The 21,442-nt window shown below is 40.2% G+C and overlaps 1 protein-coding gene across 5 annotated transcripts in view; it reads right to left on the bottom strand.

Moving 5' to 3' along the window:
- The window catches only part of LOC100643499, a 118,053-nt gene that overhangs the window by 49,053 nt on the left and 47,558 nt on the right, over window positions 1-21,442 (bottom strand). For all 5 annotated transcript variants that reach the window (XM_012314851.3, XM_012314852.3, XM_012314849.3 and 2 more), the window contains exons 7-8: window positions 14,803-15,057; window positions 174-425 (exon numbers count right to left, since the gene is read on the bottom strand). In XM_012314851.3, the coding sequence (XP_012170241.1) occupies window positions 174-425; window positions 14,803-15,057 (507 nt within the window). The remainder of the gene's footprint in view (window positions 1-173; window positions 426-14,802; window positions 15,058-21,442) is intronic.

The raw sequence follows: 21,442 nt of genomic DNA on the forward strand, positions 1-21,442 counted from the left end.
CTTCCTCCCGAAGGCTCGTACTCCATTGTTCTTCGGCAACAGTTTGGGAAACGTTGCCATACCGGTTTCACGACTCTTCTATACAGTGTATGTTCTCGACCAGCGAATATCCCGCTAAATATCCTTGCTGCAAGAAGAAAATAATTGCAAATATATACATTTTGTGTACGCACCTCGAAATAGGATCCGTCGCTGATCGATCGATTCTCGGAAGACGCGTCGGTATCGGATAGGTCCGCTCTGCTAGTGGCTGGATCCTCGTAGTATCGCGATCTCGTGGCTCTGTGGCGTTTCGAACGCGTCGAACGAGCCGACTGACCCGGGGATTCCCTTCCAGAACCTCGCGAGTGTCTACGGCTGAGTCGAGGCTGCTTCGTGACTGGCTCCTCGTCGCTGTCGCTACTGCAGCGGTAAGGCACCAAGTTCTGAAACACGCCGAACAGCCGAATCACTTCATCTGATAATCTTCGTTCGTCCGCCACGCCTGTTACGTACCAGTCTCTGATTCTATCAAAATGTCTAGGTAAATCGGTCTGCCTACCACGCACGTGTTTATGAATCCTTTGTCGGATTCGAGGATGAACTCTTCGAGGCAATTATTGGGTAGTTTAAATCTCTGTCTCGTGATTTTAGTTTTTAGTCTCCTTTTGGTTTTGCGAGTTTGTGTTTTTGTCAGATCAAAGTACAGAGACCACGGATGCGTAGATCGTATTATACGATTGCGAGACAAAATTGAATCTTAGAATAGCGATTGAATTTTATTTGACGTACTTTTTGTTAGAAATATAGCTTGATGGTATAATTGTGGAGAATAGATTCTGATATAATGTTACCTTTTTATTATCACTGTATTTACTTAGAATGAAAAGAAGAAAAAATAGAGAGTCAGTGGAACGTCGAATATAAAAGAGAGGAGACCAAAGGAACAATATGTCCCTTTCTATAGCAGTAATTTCTTGTGGACGAGTATCGTGAAAGAGAGCCACGACAACGAGAAACTGGGCGCGGCAAAAATTAGACGAGAAACGTGTACCCACAAAGCTTGGAATAATTTTTCCACGGTTTTATCCTATTCTCGATTCAAACTAATTTTACGCTGGCGCCGATCCAACTCGAGTTTTCTGTGAATTCGTATAAAACATCGTTTCCTCCTTCTTTGCTCTCCAAAATTTCCGTCAGCCTTCAAATCTCGCCCGTGCCGAAAGAAATTTCCGCTGATGTTTCGCGTTGTGTGACAATACGAATTAACACGTTTCCTGCGAGGGCGACACTCGCAAACCATAGTGTATTTAGCATTTTTCGTATCAATAATCTTTTTTGCACTTTGAATATGAAATCTGCACGGCTTTCTTTCCCTCCTTCTGCATACATTTCAAATGTAAATGTTAGATGGAAATTAATTCGAAATGAAAAATTCCAGCATGTGTTCCCGTTTTCCACGATATTAAGCCATAATATATTCCCAAGAATCTCTAGAAATCCGTACGCTGTTGTTAAACGAAAAACGAAAGTGAAAATCGCGAATCATAATGCGTAGTCGTAGTGAGCCTCGATTATTAGTTTCTTTTCAACAATACACAAAGGCTGGAAACGATTACGAGTACGCGAAGCCCCTTTAATTACAGATCGAAATCACATCGAAATCAATGATTATCCCGACCGTTGAAGGCATTCACTGGCAAGAGCTGTGCCATTGGCAGCATGGCCAAGCGACACAACGTGACTAACGAAAGACGTTCGATGGACGCGACTGATACAGTCTAGAGAACGTGTGTGTATCAGCCGACGAATAAATGCAAAATTAATGGTCGATTTCACCGTGGTTCGAGTAAATTTAGACACCGGTGATTTATAGGATTAACCGTACACCTCGGGAACCGAGATATTATTGTCGTATCAATTAAACGCACGCGTTAATCGGACCCAAGGCGTTTCGACTTGATTTCCAATTTCGCGTGTGCCATGGCTTACTTAGCGTTAATTATCCGTCGAGGGTTTAAAGGACCATTCTTCTTTGCCTACTCTTATCATCTCCAACGTGAAAGTTGTAATTTATTTCTTATTAACGATGAAACGGAATTTATTGGGAAATAAAGAAATTGCGAGAATATCACGAGTCTCTTCTTCTTGCGTTTCAGTGTACATTATACATGGAAGGATAAAGTGTCTTCTAATGTAAGTTAGTAGTATAAATATCGGGAAACGTGGTAAGTAGATAATCTCCGGTATACGATTGATAAGAGAAAGAAATAAATGCAAGTGCCCGATAAGATCTGTTATGTCTTCGATATGATTCAAGACACGTCCAATTCAGTGGAACTTTATTCTTTAATAATCTTGAATAATCGTGACATCATCGCCTATAATAGTATGTAAAATTTCAAGATTCTCTTTATCGAAAAAATATTAAAGAAATAGAATGTTTGAAAGATTCTACACCGATGGTACTTTTACATGAATGCTGTAGCAAGACGTTTCGCCTCGAGTAAATAATCGCGTTTTACGACTTGATCTTCTTAATGGATTAATTTAATTGTTGGTCAAAGCCGGGTGAAAGGCGTGTCAGTGAAACATCCTGATAATAATCGTTACATCTTAGTTGGATCGTTTCTAAGCAGAGCGATGCTTACAAAAGGCCACGCAATTTTCATCTAATTTATTAACTTTCTACGATCTAGATAAAGGAATTCTTCTCAACAAACGAACTTAATACCAAACATAAAATGACATTAAACAGACGAAAACATTTCTAACGTTAATGAAAGGAAATTATGTTATAGAAATATCCAAATTTCAATTTACAATTAGCTATTTGTAAGTAAAATTTAGCAAATGTAGCAACAACGAAATTTTTAATATACATGCACGGTTAATTAAGTTGCAAACGCTGGCTATTAATTACATATACATATTTTTAACGATAAAAACTTGTGAGATTCCATTTCTCTCAACAGATAAGCTGCTAGGAAATCTAATCTCCGACAAGAATAAATATACAAAATAATCGGAATTTTTCTTGGCTATTCTTCGTTCTAGCGCAGGAGCCTCTGATAGTTTAGAAAACAAACTATCTGGCGATAGTTTTAATTGAACTAAACGATAACGGATAGCACATCTTTGACAATAAACAATGATTTTTACAATGTTTTAACTATGTATAAAATAAACATAGCAGGAATATCGATTTAATAAATAACTTCTTAAATATTATTCCCACTCCACGAAAAAATTCTGCAATAAAGAAACTCACCGCAAGATGGAACAGGCGCGGATCGAACTATATTTGTAATAAAATTATCAGTATTTCCGATTCTTTCAATTGAAAAATAACCTAATACAATAAAATATCGGTACTAAGAGGAAAGCGGATAACTAGGGAAGTTTTCCACGGCTACTGGTAATCGAGGAAAACAAAAAACGGGTAGAGAAGCAGATTCACAACAGTCGGCTAGGAACTCGCTGCGCGTTACTTGGAACTTACTAGAAACCGCAATGAAAAAATAAACGAAAAAGCTGTCCTGGGCAGAAGAGAAAGCCGAGAATACACGCATCTTCTTACTCGTACAATTCTTCCGTAACAAAGGCCGAGAAAAGCCACAACCGTTAATCAACGACCGCCAGAGCTTGTCTGATTTTTGGGCAAGCAGCAACTGCTACTTGAATCACAGTGACCCCTTTTGAGTCTTTATATTATCCTTACTTTCTTTTCAAACACAACTTGCGAGAGTAGCGCGTAATTTAAAAAAATAAACAAATATTTACCATGAAATGTTAAGAATTTGGTTAGCTGCACGGCAGGAGAAAAATGTAATTAGACATTTAAGCAATTTGCAATTTCTAGAATCTTTGAGAATCCTTCAGAACTCTTCGTTACTTTCACTTCTATTCGAACTATTTACGAAAGGAATGTACACTGTATAAGAAATCTTATAATTAGAAATTTAGTGTTACCAAGGAGAGATATATACACTTATAGTTAATTTGCTAAACGCGGAGAAGAAATCTGCGATTCCACTAGAATCTTTTCGACTTCAAAGCCTTGAAAACACTACGCTGCTTTCACTTCGACTATTCGAAACAGGAACACATACTGTACGAAATTTCACAAAATCTTTACCTAACGCAATACGATATCCTTGAGATCCGCGGTATACAATTAAAATCGAATTTCTTAGTCGCTCGATCAATCCTCTCGAACCTTTTAGATTTACTTCGAGACTCTTCGATCATTCGCGAAAGAATTCCATACATTTCAAGAAATATCAGAAATTTATCACTGACACTTGGCAGGCAAACCTTACCAGATGCAAAGTAAACAAGTAAAAATCAACTCGTTAATAATCCACGCACTTACGCAATTCTTTCGCCTTCGTGTTTCTTAGAATCGTTCGCAATCGACTAGCTAGCTGCGCCCGTAAATACGTAATAAAGTTCAGCAGGATCAACGGGCCAGAACGGCCGATTCAAAGGTGTTGAGCACGGGGAAAAGTAAATCACTCGCTCTTATTTCGACTGGCTAGTCACGGTTTTGCACCGGGTGACGGGAGCCAAATGTCAGACGGTCTTTGATCCGCGTATCGAACTTGACTGAATATCTAACTAATATCCAAACTAATTACCTGCGATGAGTGGAGAACCATCTTCGCTGTAGAGTGCTTTGTAGAAGACTGACAGGAATGTCGAGTCTACCAACGATCGTTACCTGGGCGACCTGTTGATACAGGCTACCTGACCGTAACTTGGATGTAATGAACATCTCCCCTTCCCCCGGTTCCATGTGTATTATCTGAGGGATAACGCAGGTAAAGCGAGATGCTAAGAAGGATTGAAACGTGTCTTAGTGATGTCTCTCTGTCATAAAAGCGATGGTCTCTCTGGCTTATTAGGAGTACAAAGTATACCGTCTTGGAGTAGGGTACACTCAAAAGTCTCAGGTATTTCCCATTCTTAATAATTATCCGTAGAATTTCATATTTCCAAACAATATCCTTGGAATCGATAATAGCGAAACTACGGATGTTTATGAAAAGCTACGCAAGTCGTACACGATATGTAAAAGTACATCAAATATTCAAAGTATGATACTCGCTGAAATATTCAATGGGTAAAACAAGTTTCTGCTTGTTAAAAATATAGATTTGCATAAACATCCGCGGTCTGGTGTTGTCCATTTCAAGTGACACTCGACGAATCTTAGGGAAACGAACTGCAAAATATTGAGCGTCTGACCGTTTCGTTCTCTATCTAAGTAAAGATTATAGGAAATTACAAAAGTTTAAGAGTGGAAAGTTCTATGCTGGTAGCCTTCAAACGAATGGAAAATACTATTAGGAATAGTTAGGAGCTTATATACCTGAGTATAATTCAGGTATAAGTGTTGAAGGGATCTTGTCGAACAGACAGGTCTTCAAATGTCCAAAAGTTAAGAACAGAATAGATGGAATAAAAGTTTTTAGGAGACGTTAGAAACTGTTGAAATATACTACGCTTTTTAGTAAATAGGTATATGTGTTGGTATATATACAAAGAAGATGAATATGAATAAGACAATAAATTTTACGTTAGAAAGTATACAGTTATTCTACTATCCTTTTATGGTCGACTCTCGTGGATGACTTGATTAATCAATACTTCCGGTTGGTAGGGACAGATAGTCTTTTTCTTCTTTTCCAGCAACGTTATATTCTACGCGAAATCTACTCTGTGTCAGATTACGATTAATATCCTACATCAAGCCTAATATCCAACATCTATCATTGAACGTTTCGTTTAAGTTTAGGTTCATGAACGTTTCCGAGGGAAACATTAAGAAAACCGAGACACGAGCGTTTCGCAAAGTTTCGTCTCGCAGCGTGCGACGCGTCATTGCTTGAATAAATTTGCGTCGAATAGCCGCGGTACGGTCCGGCCATGAACTACACCTTGTTCATCGCTATTTAGAACCACCACTTTCGCCTTTTCAAGCCAGCGTTTCCCCGAGAAAGGGACACGGCACCATGCGTGTCAAAAGATCAACCAACAGAGATAAACGGTAACTCGCTTGGGCACTTTGCACATCGGCGAAACCTCCACCGAGAAAAATGGCTGCCTTCTTTTTAGAAACTGTTCTTCCTTGTATTCGCAGCACGGTGTTTTCTCAACAGGCAGATGGAAGTAAAAAATTCTCGATGATTACGAAACGGACGCAAACGAACGTCAATTTATCTATCCATATTCGTTCGTAAGAATATTTGGATTTTTATCGTTTATAGATATAATATAAAATAGTCGTAGAGAGAAACAGAGTTGTAAAGAGAAATTTCTAAAGCGAGATACTGGAGTAATCTAATAAGTAAGAAACAAAGAATAACGTATGACTTTCTAAATGTTGTAATCGATAGAAATTTCACTTTCCATTGGTCGATTTTAATTAAAACTATGAATTCTGTTCAAAAATGTAATTACCCTGTAATCCTTTCGATTTTTGTTCCATTTACTTCGAGTTAAATGGCATTAACCCGAGAAATACGACTTTTTCACCGACAAAGATGTTCTTCTAGCCGGTTGATTCGACTGTGCCGCTTATTTATAGCCGCTATAAACGTAAGAGAACGAGACACGCGAAACGATGTCGTTAGACACGGGCAAACTCGAGCTGTCATTAATCGAACATGTTAGAATACCGCTTCTCTTTATCCGTGACGATTACCTACTGAATCAAACGTGAACCAAACCGTTGAAAAACGATCGTTCACCCTAGGAAGTCTCATAATGCACAGTGCGGCCATTGAGAAAAATTCACAGGTTACACCTGCATTACTACCTGACGTATAAACATTTGCGCCAGGTATGCTCATTACAATGTAAGACGAGGCCAACTTTCGGTATTTTAATTCATCAACGACTGGTGAGAAATGGTTGTACGCCAAAGATATAATGAAACGTCTACCTGTCCCTTTCCTTTTATACGAAATTCTCGAACTTTACGCGAAGACGTTAACTTCGTAATAAAAATGTCCCTTTGAAGAGTCGTAAAGGTGACGACTGACGATGAATGAAAAATTCCTTGCTGCTTACTAGATATTTTAAGGATTTCGATAGTTTCACATTGGAACTATAGAATCGAATGTTGTAGTAAAAACAAAACGGTTAGTTTTTTAATGCTCAAAGTATCGACCTGAGATAATTATTTCATGACTAAATCGATGTAATAAAAATAGACGTATGTGTATGTATGTTAACAAAAGTTGTGTCAACTGATTCGATCTTGTAAAAGGTACTTCCGATTTTTGATACTCGCAGAAAGAAAACTTTGCTGATCCTTTTATTCATCAAAAGGTGCGACTAAGTAGCACGAAACAGGTGAAAAATAATTTTAAGAAATCATACCTAACGATAGGCGCGTTATTAGAAAAATAATTATCCGCTGCAATAAAACAGGTTTTGGATAAAAACACGGTGCAAAATATAGTCTCTCCAAGTAAGTTACAGTTTGCTGTAATCCACGTATAGTAACATTTAATTATCTTTACTACTCTACGTTTACGGGTTAGCAAGTGGTCGTAAACAATTTCGAGTGCGTGAGTGCATTTTCTACCGAGTGTATGCGAGAACGTAGAGAAAAACAGGAGCGGGAAAGAGGTAGAAAGTTAATCCAAAAATACGGAACAGGACTGCGAGATCCGTACAGGTGGTATAAAATACGCGACACAGTTCTCGCAGAATCAGGACTCGAATATCCTCGCGTAGACAAACATTTATATAAAGGAAAAAAGGGAAAAAAATAGAAACGATGTCTGTTGGGGGGATTATGGCGCATAAACGGTAATACAGAAATGACTATAGTAGCGATCGTTAGACTTGCAAATAAGTAACCACGCGATGCTTAAACGCTGCAATTTAATATCCCCATATTTCCCTTGGAGAGGTGAAATATATGCGGACACACATGAGTAGATATGCTCCATTATGCGACCCTCGCATAAACTTTCCATTCGTCTCGGGAAGAACGAAAAGTCCGCCACGAGATACGCTCGAAATCGAAACATGGATCGAATTTCATGTCGGTTGAATTTTATTGCTCGGTGCATACTGCGTCTAAACTCATAAATTGTACTATTAAAATCTACGAAACTTCTGCGAAAACTCGTTACCAAAAAACGAACGTTCGAAGTATCGTAGAGTAAAAATAGCTAATTAATTGGAATACGATCCGGTAAGATAATTATCAAGAGACAACGGATCGAAGACTCTCAACGATGTCACGCAAAAGAGTCGCTAACATCCGAGCGAAGAGAAGATGTCCTGCCGTCTGTTCGCACGCTTTCCTCTTCGACCAAACGAACGAGTTACGCGGTTGACATCAACGTTAAATAAACGCAAGCAGGTAAGGATTTATGGGCGTCCTGTAAATTACTTGATCAACTGGCGTGCAAATCATTCGGGAACACGAAAACACGTTCATTCAAATCGACCGGTCGAGGCTGAGTTATCGCGGCCTAGCCCGGTTCCTTGGGAATATCAGACCTGGTCACGCGACAAGCAATCAAAAATGTATGCAAAACGAGAAACGAGAAACGGAACTCGACCCCGCGTGTCACGTGATATTGCTACATTCATAGCGAGCACGTGGCTCTATCACTTTCACAGAACCGAGTTGTACTTCCGCGAATTGTTATGGCGAACCATAAAAACAACAAAAGACGATGGAATATTAACTAATTCGCGAAGATGTTTAGTATAGTATCCGGATGGCAGTATTTTTGTTTTCGATGTATCTTTCCGCGTGTATTTTGGGTCGCTGAAGCCGAGAAAGAGGGTCACTTTCACGGAAATGAACAGTTCTAACAATTCGTTCTTACGAACATTTGGCTGACAAGGGTCATAACTTTAGAAATCCGCGTAAGACCATGATCGTACAGAGAGCGATAAGCGGTAAGCGGCAAAACAAGCGATGACACAACCAATGCCAATGCCCCAAATGCTAATTTTGCTGCCTACCGTTCACTGTATGATCAATGATCGCGGTCTAACCGGTCGCAATATAAAAAATGACCCAAATTTGATTCAATCCTCGCGATTCAAATGCGTATAGAGCAAGCCGCACAGTAGTTCAAGAGTACGAAATTTAAAAAAAAGGTGTCGTCAACGTCCATGGAGACGTCATACGTTAACGGTTGACCGAAATTTGTCACGCCTTATTTGCATATGAAACGAACCTCATTTTCGGCTTCGAAGACCTCAAAAACCCCTAAAAACTGTCATGCTAGCCGAATATTTCGCAGTCAGGATACTATACTAGAACCGAAAATAAATATAATATCTTAAATCTCTTACAAGATTTAAATTGAGACCTACATTTGAAAGATTGTTTATGTTTCATTTACTCCGTTAATTCTTTACATGAGTCGTTCGCTACGTGTTAACACCAAGTTCGACATCGATTTCCGTAAGTGAAAATTGTCCTACGGAGAAAACGACGATTTATGGTCACTTGGAGCGCTAACATCGATTAATAGGAATATTTTACGCGACTATGGCGCTTGGGACAAGTTCGACCAGTTATATTGCTTCTCTTCGCTCTTCTCGAGAGACGAAACAACTCCGAAAAGGATAAATGTTTCCAAAGAAACGGCGAGTACGTGACGTTAGCCATATCGGCGAGACTCGTGTTTTTTCAATGATATCGTAACGTCGAGTCGATATTTCGAACGGTGAGTCACCAAGTTCAGCGATGAAATCGTGGCGATACCATTTCTAAAAAGATCCCTAGCAGCGCACGTTGTCTGGGAAGACTTATGTTCCAGGAAATGCGATCTTTCCGCAATTCAAAGTATTTCATTTCACTTTTACCGCTTTTACCGGACTTAAATATTACTTATTACTTTAGTCGTCGAGTTTCCTTGAAACAAGAGCGAGTCTACCATGCGAGTAGTTAATCAAATGAAAATTACGGCTTTCCATCTTTTGAAATATTTCGTTTCCTATCGTGTTTCTTATTTTAACGGTATTCATCAACGACAACAGTATCCATGAGAAACGACGGGATAATGAAAATTGGAAATGGATGAGGGGAAAAATACTCTGCAGATAATAATAACTCAATTTTCCGCACCACGATCTGCTTCCGAACATAATTCGACCCATCTATCACAGTCTCTGTCACTCGTTCTTACTACGATATTTACTATAATATCCGATTTTTCGTTTGCGATTGTTTCACACTCTTCCGTAAATTCGCACGTACAAGTTTCACGTGCTTCGTGGCAATCGTCACGCGGATATATATCACCGTGGCATCTCGTGCTCCACAGTGAAACTTGCCGCTAAATATTCCACTTTCATGCGCACCCCGCGAGTATCATCGTACGGAGTCGTTAAGCATCCCACGAAACGAGGTAATTTTCTACGCGATCGCCGTCAGCCACGAAATCTACCGCCTCGGCCAGATGAAACAGAAAAAGAAAACCACCGCGGAGGCTGGGAGAAATCTCTTGATTAAAAATGAATCAACAAATCGTTGGATATCTCGGCTACCTCCTTATAGTGGATCAACCATTAACTCTTTCAGCATGGCCAATTACCCAACGATTAAACTTGGATCGACTACTCGAGCGGGACCGAGGCGCGTGCAAATTACGTTGCTTCGCTCTTACGTGCAACGTACTATCAACACGCCATAGCATTCAACGTAGTCTTCGTGTTCATCAATGAAAACGGAGGCTGATGTCACGTTTCACTCGAAGGCAGACGAAAGTAAAAATCATCCAACGCGAGATTTCCTTTTACCAAGCGTATAACGTTGTGCTGCTTCGCGTATAGAAAAAAAATCGTGGCCAACCCCCTTCTTCCTCGCAGCCACGTTTTCTCTTCGGCAACTTGACGCGTGTGATCCTTCGACATGCTGGCAAACGTGTTTTTCTTGTCTCCTTCGCCGAAGAAGGCACTTAGTGGCACTTGCCGCGACCCTCTTGGCTACTACGATCTGACAACAAGCTTTTCATCGAGATACAAAAGGAGAAGCACATTTTCGAAGTGTTTCCGGCTAATGAAAACATTGCGATATTATTCGAGTCGTTTAAACTTTGACAAGACAAATTAATCGAGCAAGCCTGTGTTAGCCTACACTGGTACTTGTTCTTTCTGAGAGTGAACGAAGCGACACCGCGCGAAACGAACAGAATCAGCGCGGAGGAAGGCGTGAAAAATCCAAATTCAGGACAGACCGGAAAGCCTTGCCGCGTCGGTACGCCTCGCGTGAAAGTTTTAGGCGGACACGCGTTGCATCTAGCACGGTTTATGAGCGCGAGTGAAACCGGGCCTTTGTATACACGCGCCAAGCTGATTGCTCGCGTTAATCGAACTTTATGCGCGGGATCGCTTTACCGAGCAAACACGTTCGGCCGATATGAATGGCCGGTTGCCTGAAGCGTTCGTTCGACACGGATAAATTTGCCCGAAAAAGAAAAAGTAAAAAAGGGAGGGAAAAATAGGAAAAGGACGAGAACAGAGAGTAAGATCGTAGTTGCAATCGGCCGATTTATCGTATGTGCTCTGCCCGGATGCAATTCGTCCTAATAATTAACGATTTCCCTGGTTAAGCTGATACTTTTTATTCGATTATAAATTTAGTGCGGACTAGCTCTATCTGGGAGGATGTAGGTTTCGTGGAGGCCGTAAAAACAGGGACACAGCGTTCTCGTGCTTCCTGCTTCCTTACGAGGCTGTGTACGATCGGCCCGATTCTCGATACAGGTCGATACGCTTTGCCTGTCCTCTGCTGCGATTCAGGTAAACTGGCGTTTCTTATTAATTGTAAAATAATGGTATTCTAGCGTCGATCGTGTAATTACATATTTAGTATCATAAAATAAAATTTGATCTCGTTTCTTAACACTAAACCTACCGACACTTCGCGTATACCTATTCCTACCGTGTGCGGTCAAAATGACCGGTGATTAAAGAAGTAATAATTTTTATGATTTAATTTAGATAATGGTGGGTAGTAGAGTGGCGGATATTTTGATCGAGGGATGGATAGTTTTATGACAAGATTACGGGTGTAACAGCTGTTATTATTTGTTATACTAATTTTGTTTGTCATTGGATCTTGAGGTAGCCTTTTCTTTGTACTGATTGCATTTATTTTAAGAATAACTAACATATTTTGTCGAGCGGTCAAAATGACCGCTCGCGGTAGGCAAGACAGAATATAAATTTTTCTCAGAAAATAAAAGAGCAAAATAAAATTAAATACAGAAAAATATATTGTATGCATGTTTTAGGAAAAGTCAGAAATTATGAGGCGATATGATAAAATTTAAATACGGTTAAATTTGTGTAGAAGTCGCGAGAGCGGCCGATTTGACCACACCGGTAGGTTTAGTGTTAATGACTCATGGAAGTATTAAGAGAATGCAAATTATTCGTTACACATATATACAAGTATTAATAGAATATTCGATAGAAAATACATTGGCGTGCAATCTGAAAAATAGTTGTATAATAGGAGACGCAAAAACCAACTGTAATTTCTCGCTGCCTGTTAATCACATTGAACAAGACACGCTTCAAGCCGCACAAATCTCATCTCATTCGCAAACACCCACTACTAAGACTGTTCGGCGAACACTCGAGGTATTATCATATTCACTTACAAGCCTCCTACATAGAGACCAGCAGACTTCCTCGTTGCACTAAAATTACGGAACCTTCGCGAGAGCCAATCATCTCGTTAACATACAAAGCGATCTAAGAAACTCGTCGAAGATTTCAAGCGTACACTCGATAATCGTAAAAATAAATACGAAACACTCGCTTAACGAGGATCATCCGAGATACCTAAACTCGTGATAATAGTCGCAAAGTATCCATTGAAACAAGACTCTTTGGTATAAATTGAAGATCGTTCGACGTTTAAAGCGAAAAGAAGAGAAAACAAGGGAGGGGGGAATATGAGAGACGCACGATGGAGAAATAAAAGCATCCGATTCTTCGCATCGTACTATAGAATTAATAAATTTTTACGGTCAACGCTGGCTGGACGAACTTTCACGTGGTTTCGAGAGAATGAACGAGCATGAAAAGGAACGCATTCGCTACGCGATCGCGAGTTAATGGCCAAACCGACAACACCGAACATCGTGAAATCTTTTTAACGGCGTGCATTCATTTGTTCTTTCACGTGGACACTCGTTCCACTGGGTGGCACGCTGGGTTTTACGCTGCTACTAAAAGGCTAATAACAAAAGTAGAGAAATTCCTGGCTGAGAAATCCTTGATAGCACTACGAGAAACTAGTAATATAGTTTCGTACAATTAGCGTGTCTTCTTTTATTGCTTACTTTTTACACGTCTGTGTTTGTAAAATATGAATACAGAAGTAGAGAACATGTTTACGGAAATGTGAGAATTTTATAGCTGAAAAAGAATCACGTCAATGTCGAGATAATTCGCGACTCGATAATTCGGTTAACAGTGCAAAAATTACTTCCACCTGTACAGTTGTTGAAAGTTTCCGGTTATATAGCGTGGTTTTAATAAACTGTTAAGATAACCTGCCTCTGAAAAGACAGGTTTATTGTATAATTATATACCCTAACTGTAACACAATATTATTAAATTTCTTTTAAGAAGAATTTTGTTAATATATAACTTTTACTCAAAATGGAGATACGATTGGCAGTTGAAAAAATTGTAGTTTTATGTTTTCGAATCTCTAAATTAAAGAGAAGAAGTTAATAAACTAAAAGCACCGTACGCTTAATAATCACATCGAAGACGTCATTCTCTTAACCCATAAATCCCTGTCAATAATTAAGTTACCCAGAGTGCATGTAAACGTGCGCGTAATGAAAACGTGCAACATTCCATTAACCCGGCACACGCACAAAAGTCGAACAGGATAACGTTTAACTAAAACGTTCTCAATCGCGTGCACCGTGAATACGCAAATTCCTCGATAAATACGGTGAAAAGATCGAAGATCATGAAGCATACTGATCTTTGGAGAAACTTTGATGATACGTTCTGATATTGAGCCAGTGATAAAATTCACTTGAATGACGATTAATTCGAATCAAGTTCTTGCAGTCGCGTGAAAGTACTACTAAATGGTACAAAATTTGATACACTGACTTAATTAATTAAAAGCTAATAAGTAAATAATTAGAATAGTTTTTAGCAACCGTATCTCAGATAAAATTTCATTGTCAATGATATCCTTGTCAGATTTAACGAAAGTGGCGAAACTACGGTAGTACGTTAAATTAATGCGAAAAGTGTGATCTGACAAGAAACTTTTGGAAAAATCATCGATCATCCCACTTTGGTATACTAAAAGTTAATACAGACATGTTCGAACTATATATTTCTTTTTCAGTTCCCAAGCTAAGAATTCTCTTTGAACATGGAGGTAAATGCGTGTAGTTACACTTAATGCAAATTATCTCCTTTTGTGCTAGAGTTTCTAATTTGAAGCTTGCTCTTCTAGCAGATCGCTTCACGAGACCGTTCCCCCTGACATCTGTTTTTGTAATTCTAATCAGTTGCCATTGTAAATGGACTTATCAGGAATGTTGGTAACGTTAGTTCGCTCACTTCAGCGAGTATGGAAAACAAATTACCGTTTCGTACAATAATTGCGAGCGATAAATATTGAACAGGTGTGTTTGATTCGAATAGAAGTAGCGTGGTTAATAATCTGCATCGGTGAATCTTTATTTGTGATTTAGATGAATTTAGTACTTGTTATTCGCTTAGTCTATTTTGTGACAATTATTCGCGAAAGTATAAAATATAGCAGAAACAAGAATGTAAACTCACCTTACTGCTTATGCGAGACACAAGAGTTTCGATGTGACACTGCCATTCCAAAGCTCGTAGAAACAGCAAATGCCATCGGCGTTCCAAATATCTCGCTGTTCGTAAAGGTTGAGGCGGTTCCCGTTGTTCCCGTTGCTCCGCTTGATCCTGTTCTTGCTCTTTTTGCTGTGCTTGCTGCTGATTGACAACTTTACCTCCTAATTTAACGATCGAACTGACGATTCGACCATGTTCTTCTATGTCTCGTTGGAGTACCTATAATCATAAAAGATTCATCTTACGGTTACCAAATGTAGAAGTTTATCGTTCAGAAATACCGTGATTGATATATACCGTATGATACAGTAAAAATACCATAGAAGGTGTCAGTGGCTGTAATATGATTTAAATGCTGTCGTTCCACGTTAAATTTTAAGCTACTAATGACAACCACCAACGAGTACATAAATCAGCTAATGTTAAGCATCAAAATTAGTATCGTCTTCTTCAGGATTGGAAAGCGTGTTAAGTGAACAGCGAAATGTATGGTTATTAAGTATACGAATATTCGAAAGTACCCGGAAGCCCACGCGAAGATCGATTTATGGGCTTTAAATTGCGTTTCGGCCAAGTACCGTTATCAGAGGCGATCTTCCGAAAGTTTTCTTTCACGCCGACCACTGGTAGATTAAGTCATGCATTTACAAGCATGCGCTGCATAATAACACTATTAAAGCAGTACATTAAAATTCTGGTCAGATAAATCGCCGACAAAAAAAAGAAAGAAGAAATTAACGGCTTTGAATAATTATTTTACCGACCCAGAATCACTGAACGTATCACGAGCTACCCTGAGGTCATGAAACCTTGATAGCTTGATCCTCAAGGTCTCGTATAGAGTACGTCAAAGCCAGCTGTAGGAAACGTGGGTATCGCTAGTTGACACCATCGATGTCAGATTTCAAGTCATCTGACCCAGAAGTTGTGGATCTAGCCACGAACCACCACAGAGTCATCGGACACTGCACAAACCCTGTAGTCGTGACACTCGCTACGGATCACATTGGGGTCGTGACACTTCCAGCTGCCTGACCCCTGGATCACGAGATCCGCCTTGTATCATTGGAATCCACGTCTTACACCATCTCAAGAAATCCCTAGCAAGTTCCGCGACCTCAAGGTCCTTCGCGGTTAGGTGGTGCTCAAGTGATTCAAGGATGGCTCAACGACTCGCGGCTCTGTGATGATCTTTGTTGGGTTTCACAAGTTCGAACCATAAAACTCAAGATTCGTGAAACTGAACAATATTTAGAGCTAATTGAGCGATCTATAGTCCGTGATGGATCTCACAATTTAGATCTAATTGACCTGTCGTGGATTACGCTATGGACTAGATCACAGTCCGACATCGAGCAACTCGAAATCAGCCATATTAACATGTCCAACTGATTCGTAGATCATACGATGGTAAATGTAGAGCAACGCTGAGTACTGGAACTCGTTTTATGATTCGAGTCGAATGTATCGACATCGTCGACATGTAGATAGATCAGCAAACGCCAAAATTTCAACTATCCTAAAGTCGTTAGAATCGTGACAAGATCTAGTTCTGCGTGCTACAGCTATAATTATCTCATTTACAATTTGTCTAACCTGAAGATTACGAGCATGAAACTTAACAGACCATTTCCTTTAACATTACATTCCACGACAACAGCTGTTGACGTTTTTGTTGGCAAAATGATTAAGTACGTGTTGAGTGACAGCGACTATTCGCAACTTTCTCGTCTAAATTTAATCGAGCATCAAATTCAAACAGGTATTTCATCTGTCAATTATCCCGTAATAAGTGTAAGTACAAATATAGCACTTCCGATATGCAGCTGAAGTGATACGAAGCTCGTCGCGGCCCAATGCAGACAGCCACACTTTCTCGCTTTTCAGTCCTGTCTTCGGTTTCCTCCTTTCTACGAACGCCTGACCAGGTGAAATTCATCAATTCGAGGCTCGCAGCGAAAAAAAGGAACGAATCACGCCGAATAGGCGGTGCAGCACGAGAAGGAAAGCGATACGATGCCCGCAGAAATACAACGCGGCGAGTTTCCTGCGCGCGGAGCATCGTTCGACCATGATATTCCCACTGCGAAGGAAGTATAAAGTAGGATTATGATTTTCCTGCCCACGGCGGGATTTAAATTAGCGATAAGAGCAGCCGCGCACGGTCCTCGTTTCCTTTTTGCCTTCCACTCTACTTTCTTATTCCGTGAATAATCATCGTTTGCACATAATTAACCCGCTGTTTTTCTTCAAATTAGCCGTGTGTCTGTTTTACGTCGTCGAGCATGCCGTTACCCCGTACGTCATTTTTTACGGAATACGGTCTCTTTGTTTCCAGCTTTACGTGCGAGATCACACCTCGCGAGTCGATCGATTAAAACAACTCGTTTGCATCGTCTTACACGTATGCATCTGTCAATAAATTTTGATATTTCATACTTATGCGCTCGAAATGGCTATTCAGACTGTGTACTAATTTTTTGCCAAATATATTTTTACGGTAAATATCCTAGAACAATATTAATCACGACAATCGTCGTGACTCGTTGCAGCGGCAATAAAATTGAAAAATGTTTTATATAACACGCGCCATATATATCTACGTCGAAGCTTTCTATCGACCTTCGACAGAGCAGCGCGTATCACGATAATCCGTTGCAATGAAATTTCACGTTACCCTGTCGTTGCATCTAGTTTCTTGTTACGTGTAATCAAATACATTGGGCTGGTTATACGGCGTAGAGAGAACGAACGGAGATTTTCACAGAGGAACGAGAGACGTTCTCTCGCAAGCCACCAGTGGAAGCGTAATGAGCACTGCGTCGAAATGCTTGACTTGCTTCGCGGAAGCAATAAAGGCATTTAACTGCTTTCTTTTGTACGCGTGTGCTTAACCTTTGCACCCAAGCGTAGAGTGTCCGCGTTCGCTGTGCGCCGCGATGACCCGAACAGTGATTTATTTCCAACCACAGCAAAATAGAGAAATATAGAGAAGCAGAAGAGATCCGCCAGGATAACGATCTAATCTGCCCCTTTGTGAAAAAGGAAAATCGCGCCGCATGAATCATCCAACGAGCAGAATCCGGTAGAACGATCGGTTGATTGCGATGCGAATCGCAAATTTCGTGCTTTTCGTTGTCACGTGTATCGCCGCCAAATCGATTATACGCGTACGCAACGTACAGTGGTTTGGAAAGCCATTTCATCGCCATTTCGTCCGAACCAATGCCAGACACCATTGAAAATCCACGTGTACTAATCCTTCTAACAAAATAGTCGCAACAAAGCTAATAACCATAAAATTTAACGACCTACCGCAAGTTCGTGCTAGCCGAAACTATAAAAGAAACATCATCGAGTCTGACAAAGCTATCCACTTTCCCATCTAACACGAATACTTACTGAAAGTTTACGCAATCTTCAACAGCAGCGATCGACGCAGCTTCTTTATTTATCCTGACACTTGTACATCACGAAACTCGCAATAAGCAAAGTATTTCAAAGTCGTATCTTTTAAGCCATCTCTTCCACTACTTTGATCGAACGAGTCATCTCGAACGAAATGTATCGGCTTGTCCCACGTACTCGATACGAACGAATTTAGGCTATACGCACGCTGGCGACAATTTGTCGCTTTCGCTCGCATTAATCAAGAGTTCAGTTTCTTCTTCTTTTAAGAACAAGAAAGTCGTTCTGAAGTCGAATACGCACACAGCTTTAAATTCGGATCGGCAAAGAAAATTTCAGACCAGCGAACGGGTATTAGAATCATCGAATCAAGGAAATTTTAGAATTTAAGCGCACAGATAACGCTAGTACTACCAGTTCGATCAAACTTCGTTCACACCTACTGTATCTGTTCCAGCGACTATACGATCTTTGTCTCCTGCGAAGCGAAGTAGCTGGAATCAGCAGAGAACAAAGACGTTGCGGGTCCCGAGTCTATCCGCAGCTCGCATTAGCCCACTTTCTCCCATAGATTGCGTACGATTACGCGCGATTGTTCCACTTTATCTGTCCGCGGTGCGGACCGTGTTGCTTTCGACTGGCTCCTCGGCTCGTCGGTGAGTTTTTCCCGGCGACTCGGTCTCGTCCGCGCGAGAACAATGCCTGCGGAAGAGGCTCGGTCTTATCTGATATTGAAGATCGACGTTTAGATAAAACATAATTGGCGTTTCGCGGTTAAGACGGTGTTCGGGTATTGAACTGCGGAGAAAGACCACGGGAGGAAATTCGAATCGAGGCGTTCACGGAGAGACACACCTGCCTCGTCTCTTCGAGTGAAAATTGCGTGAAAGCCAAAAGAGAAAAAGACCACTAATTTGTTTCGATCGCTGGATTCGATTTTCTAGCCGTTAACTTCGATTTCTATAGCCGGGAAAGTACACACCCATGAACCGTGGAAAACCTAGTGGTTTCGAACGAGATCATCGAAGACGCGCGGCTTTTCATACGATCTCGAACAGATTGACGTAGAAGCTTAGTTTATTCGAGACGCGTCTATTGGAAATTTAGAAATTTCAGATGGCTCATTTAGATTAATTCGGATTTGTTGGAATAAATGACGTTGCCTTACCTTTATTCGAATATCTAAATCGAATCTAGTGGTTTGATAGATAATTGGTGTCATGAGTCACGGTCAGTTAGACTTTTAACGTTTCGTATCGCGTATCGCACTGTTACGAGATTCTTTTAAGTAAATAATAGGGATATATTTAGGACGATACCACGGAGATAAGCGATTACGAACGATAAAAATATTCGATAGATTTCCTCAAATGCTACACGATACTTCGTACGTGACCGACCCGACCACTTTTAAAGATAAAGACTTTAAATAATAAAGAATGATTTCTCTGAAAAATGAACGTTATCTTCCAGTAGAAGAATAGAACATATATTGCTTTACTCTTAGAGACGTGTAAATATTTACAGGAAGAACTTGAATTTCTGTTTGTTAGTCGTTACCGTAGAAGTTGACATCTACGTTTCTACGCTGACACTTGCGTTCTTTTTCAATTTGTCTACGAGTATAATTTGTAACCAAAGTCACGCGTTCGTAGCCTTTCCTTCTAAAGTATTACAAGCATTCGAATAAATTACATATTTATAAAGAAATGAAAAAATTCAGTCGTAAGAAATGCACTTAAAGTATGTTTTACATAACTTATCCATAAAAAGTTACGCTACAAAGTACTACGTTATGCAGCTTGTGCATACTTGGACTCTCTTTACATTCCCGCGAAGTTTACTTTTTCCTGTACACACGACTCTCCCATGGTCACAAACATTCTTCACTGGCCTTCGACTTGACTGGCTAGATATCGTTCAACAGACATTTCCTTTTCTAAATACATACGCAGCACGAAATATTCGTAAAATAGTCTGTTTGTGCAAACTCGATCTGTGTCGTATATTTTTGATCTAATCGGAGAACCAATTTCTTTTCCGAGTATTCGCGGAATAATCTTCCTGCGTTCTATATTCGTATCAAAATAGCTAGGAAAAAAGAAAAAAGAGGATACGATAACGGTGGAGAGTCCAAGGGAGCACGCCCCATAAAAATGCTATCGAAAGTATCAAGCGTAACGGAATAAATACATACTAGAAAAGTTATCTAAATCTTCAGGCGCGAAGTCGCGTTTCATTAAATTGAAGTCGGCGGGCTGTGCGAAAAACAGGATCGATCTCGGAGAAATCGTAAACGTTGAACAATTCTATTTGAACGGATCGATATGTCGGTGAATATTCTTAAAACAAATCGGTAAAATTATTATCGAGATCGATCGTCTAGCGGAAATCGAAAGTTCTCGAAGCGGTAAAATTGAGCGGTTGTCGGTCGGTGATCGAAGCTGTTAAAAATCAACGAGGAAACGCGGCTTATGTTCAACGTCCGCTAACTTCGTAGAAAATGTAACGGTGTTGAGTTTCCGATCTGTTGAACTATCGAGCCACGCATCGAAAAAGATTTTCGAGACGACGTTCGATCGCTCCATCTCGGAGCAGCGCGGCGCGCCGCGTTACGCTGCTTTTATAGTAGAAAGTTTCAAACACGTGCCGATACATCATAGAACAATACGCCACATGCTCTGTTCCTTGTTCCGACTTTACATCGAGTTAGTCGAGTACTTATTTCCTACCCTGCAATCGCGATTCGGTTTTACCGATGGATGGTTTTTTGTCCTGGCAGGGATTTTTATACAAAACCGTAGTTATCAGATCGGTGATTCGATTGTAAGCAACTTTGAGACAAATGGACCATTAATCTTGCAAATTATCAATCGCCGTTGATTCTATTTGCGAATCGATAACGTAGCTTGAACGATCGATATTTTAACGATTCTGGCAAAAACCGAAAGCTAGGATCGCTGTTGGTTTATTGCGAGATTTTACACAACCGGATCATATTTCCTTTCTGTAAAAGTTTCCAATTTTTGCGTACGAGAAATTAATAAAACATTCGTTCTTAATTTCCTGTTGGTCGACTCTTCTTGCAGGAGATTCTGGTAACTGTCTACAGAAAATAAAAACTAATTCTTGGAAACAGGTCAACACCGTTAGTTTGTACAAGTTGTCGGAACTTGTTAAAGGATCCGTGCAATCA

Source organism: Bombus terrestris, chromosome 12 (assembly GCF_910591885.1).
Source record: "Bombus terrestris chromosome 12, iyBomTerr1.2, whole genome shotgun sequence".
NCBI classification, from domain to species: Eukaryota; Metazoa; Arthropoda; class Insecta; order Hymenoptera; family Apidae; genus Bombus; species Bombus terrestris.